This window comes from Symsagittifera roscoffensis, chromosome 7 (genome assembly GCF_963678635.1).
Source record: "Symsagittifera roscoffensis chromosome 7, txSymRosc1.1, whole genome shotgun sequence".
Classification (NCBI taxonomy): Eukaryota; Metazoa; Xenacoelomorpha; order Acoela; family Convolutidae; genus Symsagittifera; species Symsagittifera roscoffensis.
In genome coordinates, this window is record NC_087068.1 from 6,806,669 (window position 1) to 6,821,536 (window position 14,868).

The 14,868-nt window shown below is 37.6% G+C and overlaps 2 protein-coding genes across 2 annotated transcripts in view; one reads left to right on the top strand and one right to left on the bottom strand.

Annotated features, from left to right (window-relative positions):
• LOC134851742 (coiled-coil domain-containing protein 63-like) overlaps positions 1-14,868 on the top strand; it is a gene marked incomplete in the record, with an annotated part of 375,128 nt that overhangs the window by 183,086 nt on the left and 177,174 nt on the right.
• Positions 1,271-13,969, bottom strand: LOC134850913 (uncharacterized; the record flags this gene model as incomplete). The annotated part of the gene is given in 10 exon segments (XM_063866712.1): positions 1,271-1,615; positions 2,357-2,506; positions 2,852-3,422; positions 3,935-4,465; positions 4,744-5,051; positions 8,143-8,314; positions 8,520-13,115; positions 13,263-13,500; positions 13,658-13,707; positions 13,808-13,969. Coding segments are annotated over 10 exon segments (6,996 nt in total), but the record flags the coding sequence as incomplete, so codon positions are not given.

A 14,868-nucleotide genomic window follows, 5' to 3' on the forward strand; every position in this document is an offset into this window, starting at 1 on the left:
TAAACAGAGAGCCTAATCAACAACCAACATAAAGCAGAAACTTATAATTCGGAAACTAGACAGAGAGCCTAATCAACAACATAAAGCAGAAACTTATAACTTAAAGCAGAAAATCAAAATTTATACATATAATTAGATCTATCGAAAACTTGCCCAGATTATAGAATGCGAAATTGGTCCGGATGAAAATTTACCTAGCGATAACCAAGTCGAAAAAATAAGATTTGAAGCTAATAAAAAGTTAAAGTCCACCTCTCCCTCAAAAAAACCCACGCACACTGAAAACTTTTCAAACGCCGCAATCTGAGGCCACTAAGTCAATATAAAATAGGCCAAAACCAATTAAAACGAAAAAGAAAAAAACATAAAATTAAATTTGAACGAATCGAGTTGGTAAAATTACAACCAACATAAAATGCAAATTTCAACAACGACGGATATTTGAAATTCTAACCTTTTAAAAAATTGGATATGGCTAGAGCATCCTGTTTACTGAAAGCATAAACTTTGCAATAAAATAGGCAACTTTAATTGGAAAAAATTGACTGATCAATGACCATTTTTAAAAACAACATGATGAAAATGATGGTTTGTTACACATTCATGTCGAGGCCCAATTTGCCGTCTGTTCACCAATTTAATTTGAATTGAAATTAAAAAGAATGCAAATGTGAAAACGCAAAAAATATAGCCAACAGACAGTTAGAAAAGAATCAATGAACGCAAAGAAACAAAAAAAACTGACTTAGTTTTTGAAAAAGCGTCAAGTTGCAAACTTCTCAGACAAAATGTACGGCTTTAAAGCTCTTTGAATTCCAAGAACAGTTTATGACACATTTTTTGATAAAATCAACGCAATTTGAGGAAACTCGATCAATATGTAAAATTTTTATTTCGCTGGAAAATCTGATTATTAAATTCCATTTTGGAAATTAAAATTCGATCACGTTTTTTGTGATTTTTACACTTTTGCTGCTCGATAGTGGAGTTTGCCTTCCTTTTAACAAGGAAAAAAAACAAATTTGAGCATGAACGAGTTTTTCCTGAAAAACCAACAAACAAAAATAATCACCAAGAGGTATATAAAAGTCTTCACTACCTTCATCGATTTAAAAAATAAATTGAGCGTGATGAAAATTTAAGACATTCCTGAAAACCGCACGACCTAAGTTAGTGTCGACACTTCGTTTCCTTGTCATTTAAAAAACACCAGTTTATAAATTTTAGGTGTTTTTCTCTGGATAAAACAAGCTATCTTATCGAAAAACTCTTTTCGTAACAAAATTAACTTCTATTCTAGCAAAAATAGATATATTTGGAAGATGAATCAACGAACAGAGAAACTGACAAAACATAGGCCGTTTCGGCATAATAATGACACCATTCCTTGCCAATATTCATTTCTTGTTGCCTCTCTTTCTCTGCTGGCGATTTTGTTTCTTGCTCTTTCCCTGGAATAGGGCCACGTGTCTGGGGTGAACTTGGATGAGGGATGATTTGCGGATAATTTCTGCCGTGGAGTCTGAGGAGAAGATCTGAGTGACTTTTTCCTTGTCAATAGGAAACATCTTCAAAATACTCTCGCAACAGCACTGTTGAAGCTTTCTTGATAGCACTGTAAATAAAACATCAAAATTTGAACATCATATCGGACACAGAGCCAACAGACGATTAAAAACGGATCCATGAAAACCGAAAAAAAAACGACTGCTTAATCAAGAAATGTTTTTTTTTTAATATTTGGCCTGAAAGCTCTAAGATTGACACTTTAATGATAAACAAACCAACCCAATTTGAAAACTCAGCAGGTAATTCTTTAATATTCCGCTGGTAAATGAGAAACTGGATTTCTTTAACTTTTCCCCCTTTTGCAAGGGGAGAAAGATTCGTTACCAGGTACTAAATTCACGTATGCTTAACAATTGAAGTATTTCTGTATAGGGGTGGTACCCTAGGGGGGAAGCCTTAAAAGTAAAATCCATTTTCGACACATAAATACGACTGCATAAAAAATGGTGTTTTTCTTCAGTATATGATGAGACAATGCCGATTGAACTTATTTTGGGCATGTTTTTTGTTTTTAAAATAGTTGGTTTTTCGCCATATATATGTACAGATTTATTATTTCGCACTACATTTTTTTCCTTAGAAAATTCTGGGAGCGCCACTCGTAGTAGAATCTAGTAGCACCCCTATAAGATCTTTAAGCCAATTCTTCTGTCCCCTGTGTATCATTTAAACAGCTACTCTATTAGCTTTATACTGTTACTCGTTTTAATTTACAGAATGGCCATGATTAAAAAATGAAGTTGAGCAATATTTTTTGGTTCATTTAGTCGCACAAAGATACTTTTACCTTGTTCTAACTCTGAGTGATATATTTTCTCACGAGTGACATTGAGTGTTTCGATCACGGCAGGCAATAATACTTCGCCTATCCTCATCTCTCTTCTGATTTCTGCTCCACTCTCAATTTGAGAACTCAGATATGGCAGCGCTATTTCACCTACAACAAAAGTAGATCAATTTTCATTTTCTGCAGAAAGGAATCTTATCAAAAAGTTAATCTGATATCATGATTCTAAATTATTTGAGTATGCTAGGGCTCGTATTAGCTAGCAAACTTGTCTCTTCTGCCGTTTCCTCCATCAAATATAAACACCAACTTTACAAGAAAACCATTGAATTTACAAGATAGTATATGAAGACAAAATATGCTTTTTATTGTTTAGATTATCCACTTGCTAGTTTTTATTACAACTGGACAAAAAAAAACATAACAATGCAAAAATTCCTTGTGTGTGTGCGTGTGTGTGGGTGTCTGTATGGGTTAGAAGAGCCGCTAACTTACCGATGATTCTGATAGACGACTGAGCCAATAACAGGCATTCTTGACACATGCAATACTCTTCTTGTCGATGACATTTAAATGTCGATGACATTGAAAACGACAGCAGAGGTTGCACTGACGTTGAGAATGACGTAAGAGAAGGAAAGACAACTTCTCTCAAGATAACATCCTGTTCTTCCGATGAACATTCCAGAAACAAAAGAGTACATGCTTTCACACAACTGAACATGAACTCAGTCCAGTTTTCATTCTCGCGGGTTACAACTTTGTTTTTACTTGTACAGAGAACATTATCAGTAGCTCCTTCTTTAGTTATATCATCAATAGATTGTTGTAGATTTGAGTCAAATAGCAATTGAGAGGTACTAGAACTTAGAAAGTCAACGTTAAACAGGTACTCCAAGGCCATTTGGTTGACCATTTGGAAAGGAGTGGAATCACAAGTGAAATCTAGTCCCGCGAACATCTGTCTTCGTTTCTTTTTATTCACATCATCTTCAGTTGTTTCGGTTCCATCATCTTCAGTTTGCCATCTTTGACATAGAACGCACTGCATTGCAGACACGAGCACCTTGGATAAAACACACATTCATTTTACAAAAAAATTCATCTGATTTTATCGGAAATTAGCAAAACTGAAATCATTCCTATAAATAAGGCACTTAGCATAATGGTAAGGCGTTCATTTCGAGATCTTCAGATCGTGAAATTGATCCCCTGCCATGGCAATGACCTCTAGCTTCAGGTCTACCACAGCTTGATCTATTTCAGCTGCAAAAGTTCTAGATGCGTGAAAGTACCACGTGAAAGTTCCAGACGCAAAAAAACGACCTTGCGTCGCAAACAAAGAGCGCTTCGCTCAACAAAATACCTCAGTCTGGAATGTGGAGAAATAGGAGAAATGGACTATGCTTAGACAGGCTGAACAACCTTTCATAGATCCTGAGCGAATCGCCGAAACCACAATTATTATTAATATTATCATTTTTAATATTTCGTATTCAATTATTATTAGTATTTAATAATTGGACCCTTCTATAAAGAACTTTTGTATTATAATCTTCGTGACAAGATTTTACTTACACACTTCTCGCTTTCTTTCTCTCTTTCATATACCAGTTGCGACATCGACAACTCATCTGATTTTTCTGCGGTCATTTCAATCATTTGCTTCTTTAGCAACTGAGGAACACGTGAGATTGCGATACTGACCACTTCTAACCAGTAACTTCTTTTCGATGCTATGACGTCATACAACATCACTCGCGCCACTTGCAAATATCCTTCATGTTCTGCTTGTTTCAACTTCAGATCAGCATCTTTCTCTACATTTTCAGACTGTGATTCTATATTTGAATTGATCAAACTTATGCTTGTTTTGTTCTTTGAAATGAGCGATGTTAATAGTAGGACAATGCATATTGCCAAATCTTTTCCTCGTTCTAAATAAGGAACTTTGGAAGTGACTGAACTAGTTTGTGGGTTTTCCTCCAAGTTAGATTTGTCTTGATTTAGATTATGGTGGTTTGAGATAAGAGTCATTCTGCCTGTAAGTTCACGAATAGTCTGTTTTCTGTCTTCAAAACCAACAGTCTCCATATACCACTCCACCATCTACAGACAAACAAACGAATTCGGGTAATTTAAACCTTTTTACAAATTAAAAACCAAAACAGCAGCTGATTACAGCGCAGAATACTCCAATTGAGATAAAAAATTTATTGATTGTCCAGCTCTGACCGTCCCATTATTTCAACAGCATCGTTCCTTCCTTCCTTTATTTTTGCAAGCTTTCCTTCGGGAACACAAATCTTGAAACTTCCTATACTACCAAGTAATCTGATATAATAAGATGTGCACATATTGAACTGCAAATTATATCATAACCATACCGTTGCTAAGGATTCGATCATGCCGTAGTCATTTTCCGCCTCCATCCTTGTTGGCCTCTTGTTCCTATTTCTTTTCCTTTTGTTCCTCGTCAGTGTCTGACATACAGACACCACTAAAGTATTTGGAGACAACCAGCCCATCCCTCCCTGCTTCGTGGGGGAGTGAAATGGGGTTCCACAACTAGCGCCACCGCCACTAATATCCAGATCTGTTTCCAGTAATTGAGTCCATTTCAAATGTACATTTTGAGGATTGATGTCTTTGAGAAGCTTCAGCATAAACTGCACACTTCTGCCTGCGACTTCAACTGAAACACAAAAAAGTTCAGATTCAGTTTACCTTACTTCAAATAAAATCAGGGCGTATAGCCTAAAATGTATAGGTAAAAGAAACATAGCCAACAGACAGTTGAAAAAGAATCAATGAACGCAAGTACACAGAAAAAAATGAACTTGAATTTTCGAATTTCAAATAAGGAAAAATTAAATTCTTAAAGCTCTTTGAATTTCAACACTCATTGAGAATTGGCACTTTTTTGAAACAATTAATCGAACTTGATAAAAACTGCATCAATAGATAATGCTTTTATTCCGCTTGGAGTCATTAAAATCCATTTTCGAAACTCGAAATTGATTACATTTCGTATTTCGTGACCTTTACACTTTTGCTTTTTAATAATAGAGTTTGCCTTCAATTTAACGAAGGAAATGAACTGAACTTCAAAAAAAAATCAAAAGTCAAACCGCGAAAAAGTCATTCTGAGCCTAAACAATTTTAACTTTCCCTGAAAAAAAAAACAAAAAATAATCATCAGCACCTATACACGAGTCTGAACTACGTTCATCGTCTCTTATAAAGCACTTCAATGGAGACCTGAGGTCAGAGAAAACCATACGTTTTTTTTAAAAATTACATGAAACAATTCAGATGCAATTAAAATTTGTTTAAATTCAGTGAACATAGGTATATGATTGACATTTTCGCAAAAATTAACCAAATTTGAAAAAATAATGTTGTTAATCCAATTGTCTACTTCATCTATCAGGAACCTAAACAAACGTAGCCAACAGAAAACTAACTTTGAACGAACCCAAGATAACAAAATTAAAATATATATTTTTTCGAAATTCAACTAATTTTTTCGGCTCTCCGGTTGACGCTGCTCTGAAATACATTTTAAAATAAGACAAGCATACAAATAAAACACAGGGGTATATATATATATATATATATATATATATATATATATATATATATATATATATATATATATATATATAAATTCTATAGAATTGGCACAGGATGCTCCGACCACAGTAATCATGGAACAGAATTCTTTTTAAATTTTAAAATTGCTACTTTTTATTGGAGATCGCAATGTGAGTTCAATTAACAAATTAATTTTTAAAAAAATTGAAAAAAATTTGAACTTGAAAAAAATCAAAAATCAAACTGCGAAAAATCAATTGTGAGCCTGAACAACTTCTGATAATTTTTCCTATTAAAAAAAACAACAAAAACTACCTAAAGACTGATAACCGGCTGATATGCAAGTAACACAGAAAGTTCCGACCATAAAAAAGACTTTATTTCAAATCGCGTCGTTTTTTGTTCGTTGTGAAATAAGAGCATCTGAACGAGTCTAGAACTTCGATAATAGTAGTAAATTAGGTACTTTTGACTACATATTTTCTTATGGGATCAACAAAAAAGTTTAAGAAAAATTGGAAAAAAACCACGGCTTAACTTGTTGTTCTCATGTTGCCGTACAAATCATGGCCTAAACGAAAACAATCTGCGGAATGTGATTCCTAAGCTTGAATGGTTTTGCCGTCATTTTCTATTTTGCTCAAGTTTTTCTTTTCAAATTGTATTTTTATTAGCCGCCGGTCCTGCTCAGTGCAGGACAACCGTGGGGAGGGAGATGTTATCCATTTTGCCTCTGCCGGTCCCACCTTGAGGAGGCGGATGACACTAGGACCCCTTCAACTTAGAACTTCACTACGTTTTTCGTCACCTGTACGCTTTTGCTGTTGGATAGTGTTACCCTTGCTTTTATACAGGCGAAGTTGCACTTCGCATAGACAAGCAAAAATATGACCGATAACGCTACTGGGAAAAACTGAATGAGTAGAACTTGGAGTCTACAAAATTTCTTAAGTGACGCACGCCAATTATGAATCTACATAATTGCTAAGTGGCGCAAGCCAATTATGACGCATAAGCAGTACCAGTCAATTTGCAAAAAAAACCAAATAACATGCCTCAATGTATAGAGCGGACGCATTTCAACTAGTATACGAGGAAGTTCATAAAAACATCCGACCCTGCCCAGGTTTGAACCCTCTTATTTGGTTGTGGGTCTCCTTCCCTACTTCTACGCTATAGATCCATGATACCTTTAAGCTAAAAAAAACTATTTGTAATATAATAGTCCATGGTAAAACCCTTAGCATAGGCTGTACTTAATAGCTGGTTATTGATCAAAATGAACACATTTTGTCGCAAAAATATTTGCGTCGCAACAGTATTTTCGACTTAGGTTGGAAAAAAAGATAGTTCATACTATAACCTAAGCTTTGCTTGTGTAAAGACTACAAGTATAAGCCTATTATAAGTCTTCTAAATTTGCTCAGCTCAAAATAAGATTTAATTTCAAAAACTTCAAACCCGTTTTTCTCGACACTGAGACAACTTTTTGCAGACTTTTTAATGTCGCTCAAATCAAGACTGAAACGCTATTTGATATAGTACTCGACCTATTACGTCAACTATGTGAGGCACCGGATATTGCATGGAAAACAAAAAAAATACAAAGAGTTTCCCCATTTTCAATGGTAGGAGCAAAAAGAGATAAATCACTCCGTTCCTTAACGCTTTCGCTTCGTAACCATCTGGATGCTTTATGAATTTTAGATAATCAATATAACATTGAGAAAATTGAGAAAATTAGGTCACTAAGTAATAGTTTATTCCGCTGGTAAATCTTTAAATTAACACCCATTTTCGAAGTCAATTTTTAAAAAAAATCAAAAAACTGAAAAAAAAATTACCACCTTCACGACGTTCATTGACACTTAATCATAAATAGAGTCTTCAAAGTAGTATACAAGCAGTTAACGTAGGCTCCAAATTCGTTTGGGATAGTGCGTAGCACACCCGTATGGTGCACGTATTCCCCAATCATAAACCTTCTTTTCGAAAAAGGTCTAAAATGACTACAACCATATATAATCCTTTCTTCGAAAGTTGAAACAAAAAATTTGCGCGAGAAAAAAATCAAGAAAAATTAATGCGTTTAGAATTGATGGGAACATTCTGAGCTCCTCTGTAGAAACAGACAGGGCAGGCTAGACTGATTTAAATAATTTCGAGACTGTATGATGATTAAAACCAACTTGATGAACAACTGCTCTCGATAGATGTCGCAGGCGAGAGAGGCTGAGCGGCGATTCCTCCTCCCTCCTGTTTCCTATTTCCACATGCTCCTTTCAACCCGCAGTGAAATTTCATCAGAGTAGTTTCCGCTTCAATTTTATCCCCCAACTCGCGCTTGATGTCACTTTTCAGCTGTGAAAAAAAAATTACAGCTTTACTTAACCCTTCAAAATTAGTTACTACGAATGTAATTATGTAGTAATTAAATAATCAATTTTTAGAAGCTATCATCAATGAAGATGTGACAAGAATGCAATTTCACATGCAAGTTTTTTTTAAAAGTTCTATGAGATAAAATCAACGAAACTTGAAAATTAATATCCTCAAAAAATCATACCGTCATTTGTGACCAAGGACGGGTATCATGGAAGGCCGGCTCCGACTTAATTTCAACCTCATCTACAGCTGATGTTATCGACTGCAACTCAGACCGCCTTCGTGGATTCTTACTACTAATAGATGCCTCTTTACTTTTCTTTTTCAGTGGCGAAATCTTAACTGTGTCATTTTCGTCTCTTTTCTCGTGTAACTCTGTGAGAAATCTTTTACGCGTGCTTCTTTTTGTAGGTGAGGTGCTATCGCATAAAACGGGATGTAAATCTTCATCATCGTCTTCGTTTTGCCTCTCAGTTTGTACAGTCTCAATCTGTTCTATTTGGTCTGAAATATGTCCCGTTGCTATTTCATTTGATTCAAATGCATTATTAAATGCATGATCGCCAGCTTCGCCATCTAAGACTGCATCGCTTTGGATTCCGGTCTTCCAAATGAGGCCTAAATTCACTGCACGTTTTTTATTTGGGGTAGATTCTGATGGTTGTACACAGCTGAGAGTTTCACTTGACTCATCTGCGCCTGTCAACAAATCAAAAGATCCACAAGCTATCATTGAATTCTCATCATCTGACTTCATTTTCGCCTCAAGAATCTTTGCATCATTGCATTTAGGAGCTTCTTTTGAACCCTCGTCGTCCGATATACATAGTTCCAGTTCGCCTTGTTCAGAGTCTGAGTCGGAAAGCGGGACAGTTCCCGGCGCGCGCTCTTCATTCAGTTTTTCTCCAGGAGTTAAGTCTTCCATTAAAGCTCCGACGTTCGGGTTGATGTTTTTACACACAACCTGTTCTGTTTCAACTTGAAAATGTTTGTCTGTAGATCCTGAGAAACTTTGATTTTTGCGTCCTGCTTTCGAGCTCAGCATAACTTCATTGATGACTAAAGAGTCAACCTCAATCTCTTCAACATTTAGCTTTTGAGTTTTTGATTTAACGTCATGTGTACTAAAACTTTTAATTTTTTCACGCCGCTGGTTATCTAAATTGTCCAAATGAACATGGCTAGCGATATCCTGAAGGTCACGCTGCGGCTGCTCATAGAACTTGTCCAAACCTGAACTGCGCACGATACTCAAAATTTCCCTCTTAGCCTCTTTCACTTGGCTCTTAAATCCACTTCTTGGTCGCTTCGACTTCGGTGTTCCCGAACTCTCTTTACCCAAAATGACTAACCTGTTACAACCTTCTTTAATTCCATCGCCAGGTGCATTTGAACACAGAGTAAACTCATTTTGTACGCTGCGGCTTTCGGACGTTGGAGGTTGTTGTGGTTCCTGAGATGGTCCAGGTTCAATTTGGTCTCCTTTCATCAGTTGCCTCCACTTCTTAAGAGGAGTCCCTTCTATCTTCTCAGACGAACTTTGCGGTACATGCTCTTGAGAGACTATCGAAGAACTAGTCGTTTGTATTTTATCTGAATTTAAACTTCTGACTTTGTGAGTTAACTCACTTATAACAATATCATTCTTCCCCGCTATATTAACTGCCGTGTCGAATGAGTTCGGCATTTTGTCTGAATCTTTGTCTAACGTTCTCCCTTCACTCCTATCCAATTCTCGTTTCGCCTTCGTCGTTCCTCCGATTTCTTCCTCCTTACCAATTTCCGACCCATCATCTTCGAATTCTTTCTCGGCTTTGCTCCGCTTTCGTTCAGCAGTAGATCGCGTCTTGGAACGAGTTACTCGACTTCTGCTAGTGCATTTCTTTGCAATATCATAATGACCAACCTCTACATACAGAGGGCTCACAAGTGCTTCAGATGCTTGCTTCGTAATTGCGTCCATGTCACGTGCCATCTTAATGCAGAATCCTTCAACAACCACTTCCAAAGATCCCTCTTTCTTCTCGGCATATTTAGGAACATCAATTTCTGGTTCTTTCTCCTTCATTTTCACGTTCAAATCCTCCTTTGAAGCTTCAGGCTTCTTTTCACTCCGATTTTGAGACCTCGTCAATCTTCCGCGACCTGTATCTTCTTGAAAATCTGACTTCTTATCACATTCAACATTGTCGCCAAGCTCACACTGCATCTCAGAAAGTTCTAATGACAACCCTACACTACATTTTATCATTCCCTCATTCTTTTTATGTACAGTTCTGTCGTTACAACTCATGTTACTCGTGGATTCCTCTGCATTGTGCCCCAGTTCCTCTGCAACTGCTTCCATGAAGTTTAGAGCTTCCAGCTCCGGGTCTTCTATAAATCTTCCAGCAGCACATTTGTCTTTATCGCCCAGTGCCACGCTATGCTCCGTAGGAAAATTCCATGATTCCTGAAGCGCAGCAGTCGAAGTTTCTTCTGACGCTGGAGACAATGGTAGATCCAGACTTATGTCCTCAGCGTCCAAAAGGTCGAAACTGACGTCCGTCCAGAGAAGCATTTCAGCTGAGTCCATCGACAAATTACATTCCAGAGGAGGACCAGATATACTCAGCTGTCGAACGAAGACATCATTAGCTTTAAGAACACTTTCATTTTCTTTCAACAAATCGACGTTAACTTCTCTCATTTGACAAGCGGCCGGGACAGTTTCATTTTCAACCGCATCTGGCTTGATCGGTTCTTGCTCCGCACTAGGAATTGGATTCTCTTTAGTCGATTGTATTAGAACGTTTTCTATTAGAACTATGGGATCGTTCGTACCTAATTTCTTCGAAATAAATTGATCTTCTTGCGTCTTATCATAGTCTAGTGCAGTCGCGCTTTCAGCGCCATGGTTCAAATTTATAAGATCGACTTCTGAATTGTTTCCAGTAATATCCGACTCTTTGGCTTCGATTGATTTGCACGAGTATTCATGTCCTGGAGGTGGCGGAGTACTAATCTGCTTTTGACTGCTGTTACCACGTGGAGGCGTCATGGAGAAGAAGGTTTCAGCTAGTTGTGAAGGACTAACTTCCACATCTGACAGATGAAGAGACACATCACCCCACTCACGTTCTTCAATTCCAATGGTATTTTCATCAGTTTTATTGCCTACAGGCGTATCAACTAAATTGTCAGAAGCTACAATTTCAGACGCTACAACTTCATTGTTGCCAACATTAGTCATCACTTCATCCATCGTCTCATGGTCCAAAGCTGGGAGCTCCGTAATCTCTTTCTCCTTTGAAGCAACTTTATTTGCGGCCATGCTAGACACTAATATGCCTGACTGGAAATCTGGATTATTGCGTTCCTGTTCTATCTTTGGGGAAGTAAATGGCGGTTCCATTGCAGCAGCTTGTTGGTCTTCTTTGTAGTCATCTGGGATCAATTTTGGATGGGAATCTATGTTATCAACAGGATGCGATTCTACAGATACATTTTCTACGCTTATGCTTTGAGTTTCTGGTACCACGTCTCCTTTTTCTGGCGCAAATTCTTTATCATCATTCTTCTCGGTTGCTGTTTGTGTTAGATTTTTTGCAGACATTTCACTTATTGCATCCGATTGGAAGAACGAATCAATACTAGACAAAGGGTCAAGACCATCTGCAGTTTTCGATAAGGGCAAGACCGTGCTTTCTCCACCACTTAATTCAACTCTTTCGCCGCTCACTTTTGCAATCTTTTCAGTGCCATTTACTTCTTCGTCGCTTGATTCTGACAGACGTCGCGCACTAGACGATAATTGTATTACATTCGAATCTTTAGCCTCCAGCACCTTAGTGCTTCGTTCAAAGCTTTCGGTGACTTCAGAATCAAGTCTCGTTACCACCGGTCTATCAATAGTCGAACTCAGTTCCCGTTTTTTGATACATTTAGCATCCTTGACATTCTGTTCTTCCGTCTTGGAATCACGGGTTCCCGAATGCATTATACTATCTTTACTAACTTCACCATTGCCACTATCACTACTACTGCTGCTACTTTCATCGCTATCCTCACTAGATACAACCAGTCGTGATTTGTCGCCCCAACTTGTCCATTTTTCGTTTTTAACACCGCTCTTTGCTCCTTTATTTCTGTCACTTTCTTTTGTTTTACGGCTGACATCATCTGCTTTGCTCTCGTTGTCTCTCTTTTCTAAGCCCAGTTTATCTATAAAAGTATCCTTCCGAGCGTCTTTCGTTTTATTCATTTTCGTCTCTTCCAAAGTTTGATTAATTTGCGTCATTTGTTTTGCGTCTACTGTTTGTCTTCTTTTAGCTACCTTCTCAGCGTGAGCTACTCGAGAACTTCGTCCTGTCAAGTTGAGTTGCTGCCAGTTATCCTTTGATACAGTCATTCCCAGCGATTCCTCTTCGACTGCAGACCTTTTTTGGACAGACTCCGTTTGGAAAGACTTCCCTGACAATTGAATTAATTTTTCAACCGACTCGTCTATGATTTTCTCCTCGTCTCTCTTTTTTTGTTTTTCAACATTAGCCAAGTAGTTATTTTCCATCGGCGGACTTATGTTTTTCACTATTTGAATTGTAGCTTCTTTCAATTGATGTTTAATCGAGTCGCTCGCCATTTGAGCTTTAAGATTTGTTTGTGGCACTGTGGATGATCTAAATGGCGTTTGCTCCTCGTCTCCAAGTAACAATCCTGTCACATCTCTCAAAACACAATCGTCGGATGTCCAGTTGAGTCCACTTGTACCAGCTTTAACTCCCTTGGGTTCACTCTTCTAAAAGCACCCATCAAGAAATCATCAAAAGTATCTATTCGAAGCTAGTTTTGAACACATTTTGGGTTACTGAAAAGGGAAAAGTTACTATACAATTTTTCACTTTTGCTATCAGAGGACGTAGTTTGACACACAGTGAGAAATTACCTTTAGAAATGACGAACGGTCCCTGTCCAGAACATTGCCAATTTCCGTTGTTGTCGTCGAAACTTTCGCGACATCTTGTACATGTGAATCGTTTTCTGCTATAGCTTGTCTTGCGGCCAGTAGCTGTTCTTCAACGAGCTTAGAAAGCTGTTCTGTATCTAACTCATTGTTTTCTTCAGCTACTGTACTAGATGACGGACCTTGACTTTTCTTACTGCCCTTCTTTTTAGGAGCTGGCCTAATAAAAATTGCCATAGAATTCCAATAAAATTACAGATATGAACCTTCCCCGTAAATGCAACCGAAGTAAGACAGCACAATGGTTCCTGATAAGCACGCTCAAAGAACGTATGATTGTTTAAATAAAACAATAATCAAGCTATTTGATTCCTTACTTCTCCGATGACTGTGCATTCCTGTACTCCAGTGCATCTCTCAGTTGCTTCTAAACATGTAAAAAATGAATTCTGAAATTTTATTCAACTTGAATCTATCCCGCTGAGTACAATTCATGTAATGAAAATTAGATTTCAATTTTTTTTGACCTGTAGAAGATCTATAGAGCTTTGCGCAGTGTTGAGTTGGGTTTGGAGTGTACTGATGAATGAATTTTGTCTCTCTGCCTTCAACTGCAAGCTCAGCCTTTCACTTTTCACTTCAGTTAAATCGCGCTTCAAACCCTCGCATTCCGCCTCTACGCTACGAGTCTGAACATGAACCAGCAGTGATTTCTACATGGAAGCAAACTTAGAAGTATTTTGTGGGATCAATTGAGCATTCTCCTCAACCCCCCCCCCCCCCCCCCCGCGTGGGGGAGAGATAGCTCAATAGATACTTGAGGCATGTTTATAATCACTTGAAAATATGTGCCAGTCGGTCATATTTGGAAGTTTGACCTTGAGAAGAGCAGAAAATACTTGATTTTGAAGTGAAATTTAATTTTTCAAAATTTCGAAAGGAACATGTCATGCACGATTTTCTCGCGATAACTGAAAATCAGAAAAAGAAATCAGAACAATTTTAGAACAATTGCGGGGAAGTGGTCAAATAAAAACGAGTGGGAAATTGCTATTCGCAATTTCCATCGTAGTGAACGAGAGTAGAGCTGTCCTACTTGAAATAGAAGACAGAGTATCCCCGAGAGAGCGATTACTAAAGTTGGACCAGAGTGAACCTTCAGCGGAAAGGCGGACAACTGGAGTGTCCCAACGGTCCAAGAGAACTCAAATTCTAGAGCATGAACTTATCCTTGCTGTCCAAACTATAAAACATTAAACTTCTCTTAGTTATTTATTTCTTGAGTTAGTTACTGACTGGATTATTTTCCCAACTCTTGAGAGCGCTGATATGTGAGTACGAATTTAAATTCTAGAGTGTGTTTTATGATTGTTATGTTGAGGTAAGGCGAGTTTTAGGTTGATCCATCTGAAATGGATCAAAGTCACACTGTCTAATAAAAAGTAACCTAACGGATTGTTCCAACCCGGTTTTTAACGGCGTTCATGTATTTTGGGTATCTAGAGACCTAAGTATGGGGACGTTTCTAATTCTAGAGTGGGGGGATATTTTAGTAGTAGCCTTTAAGCTGTAACGGGTCGTAGTCTCA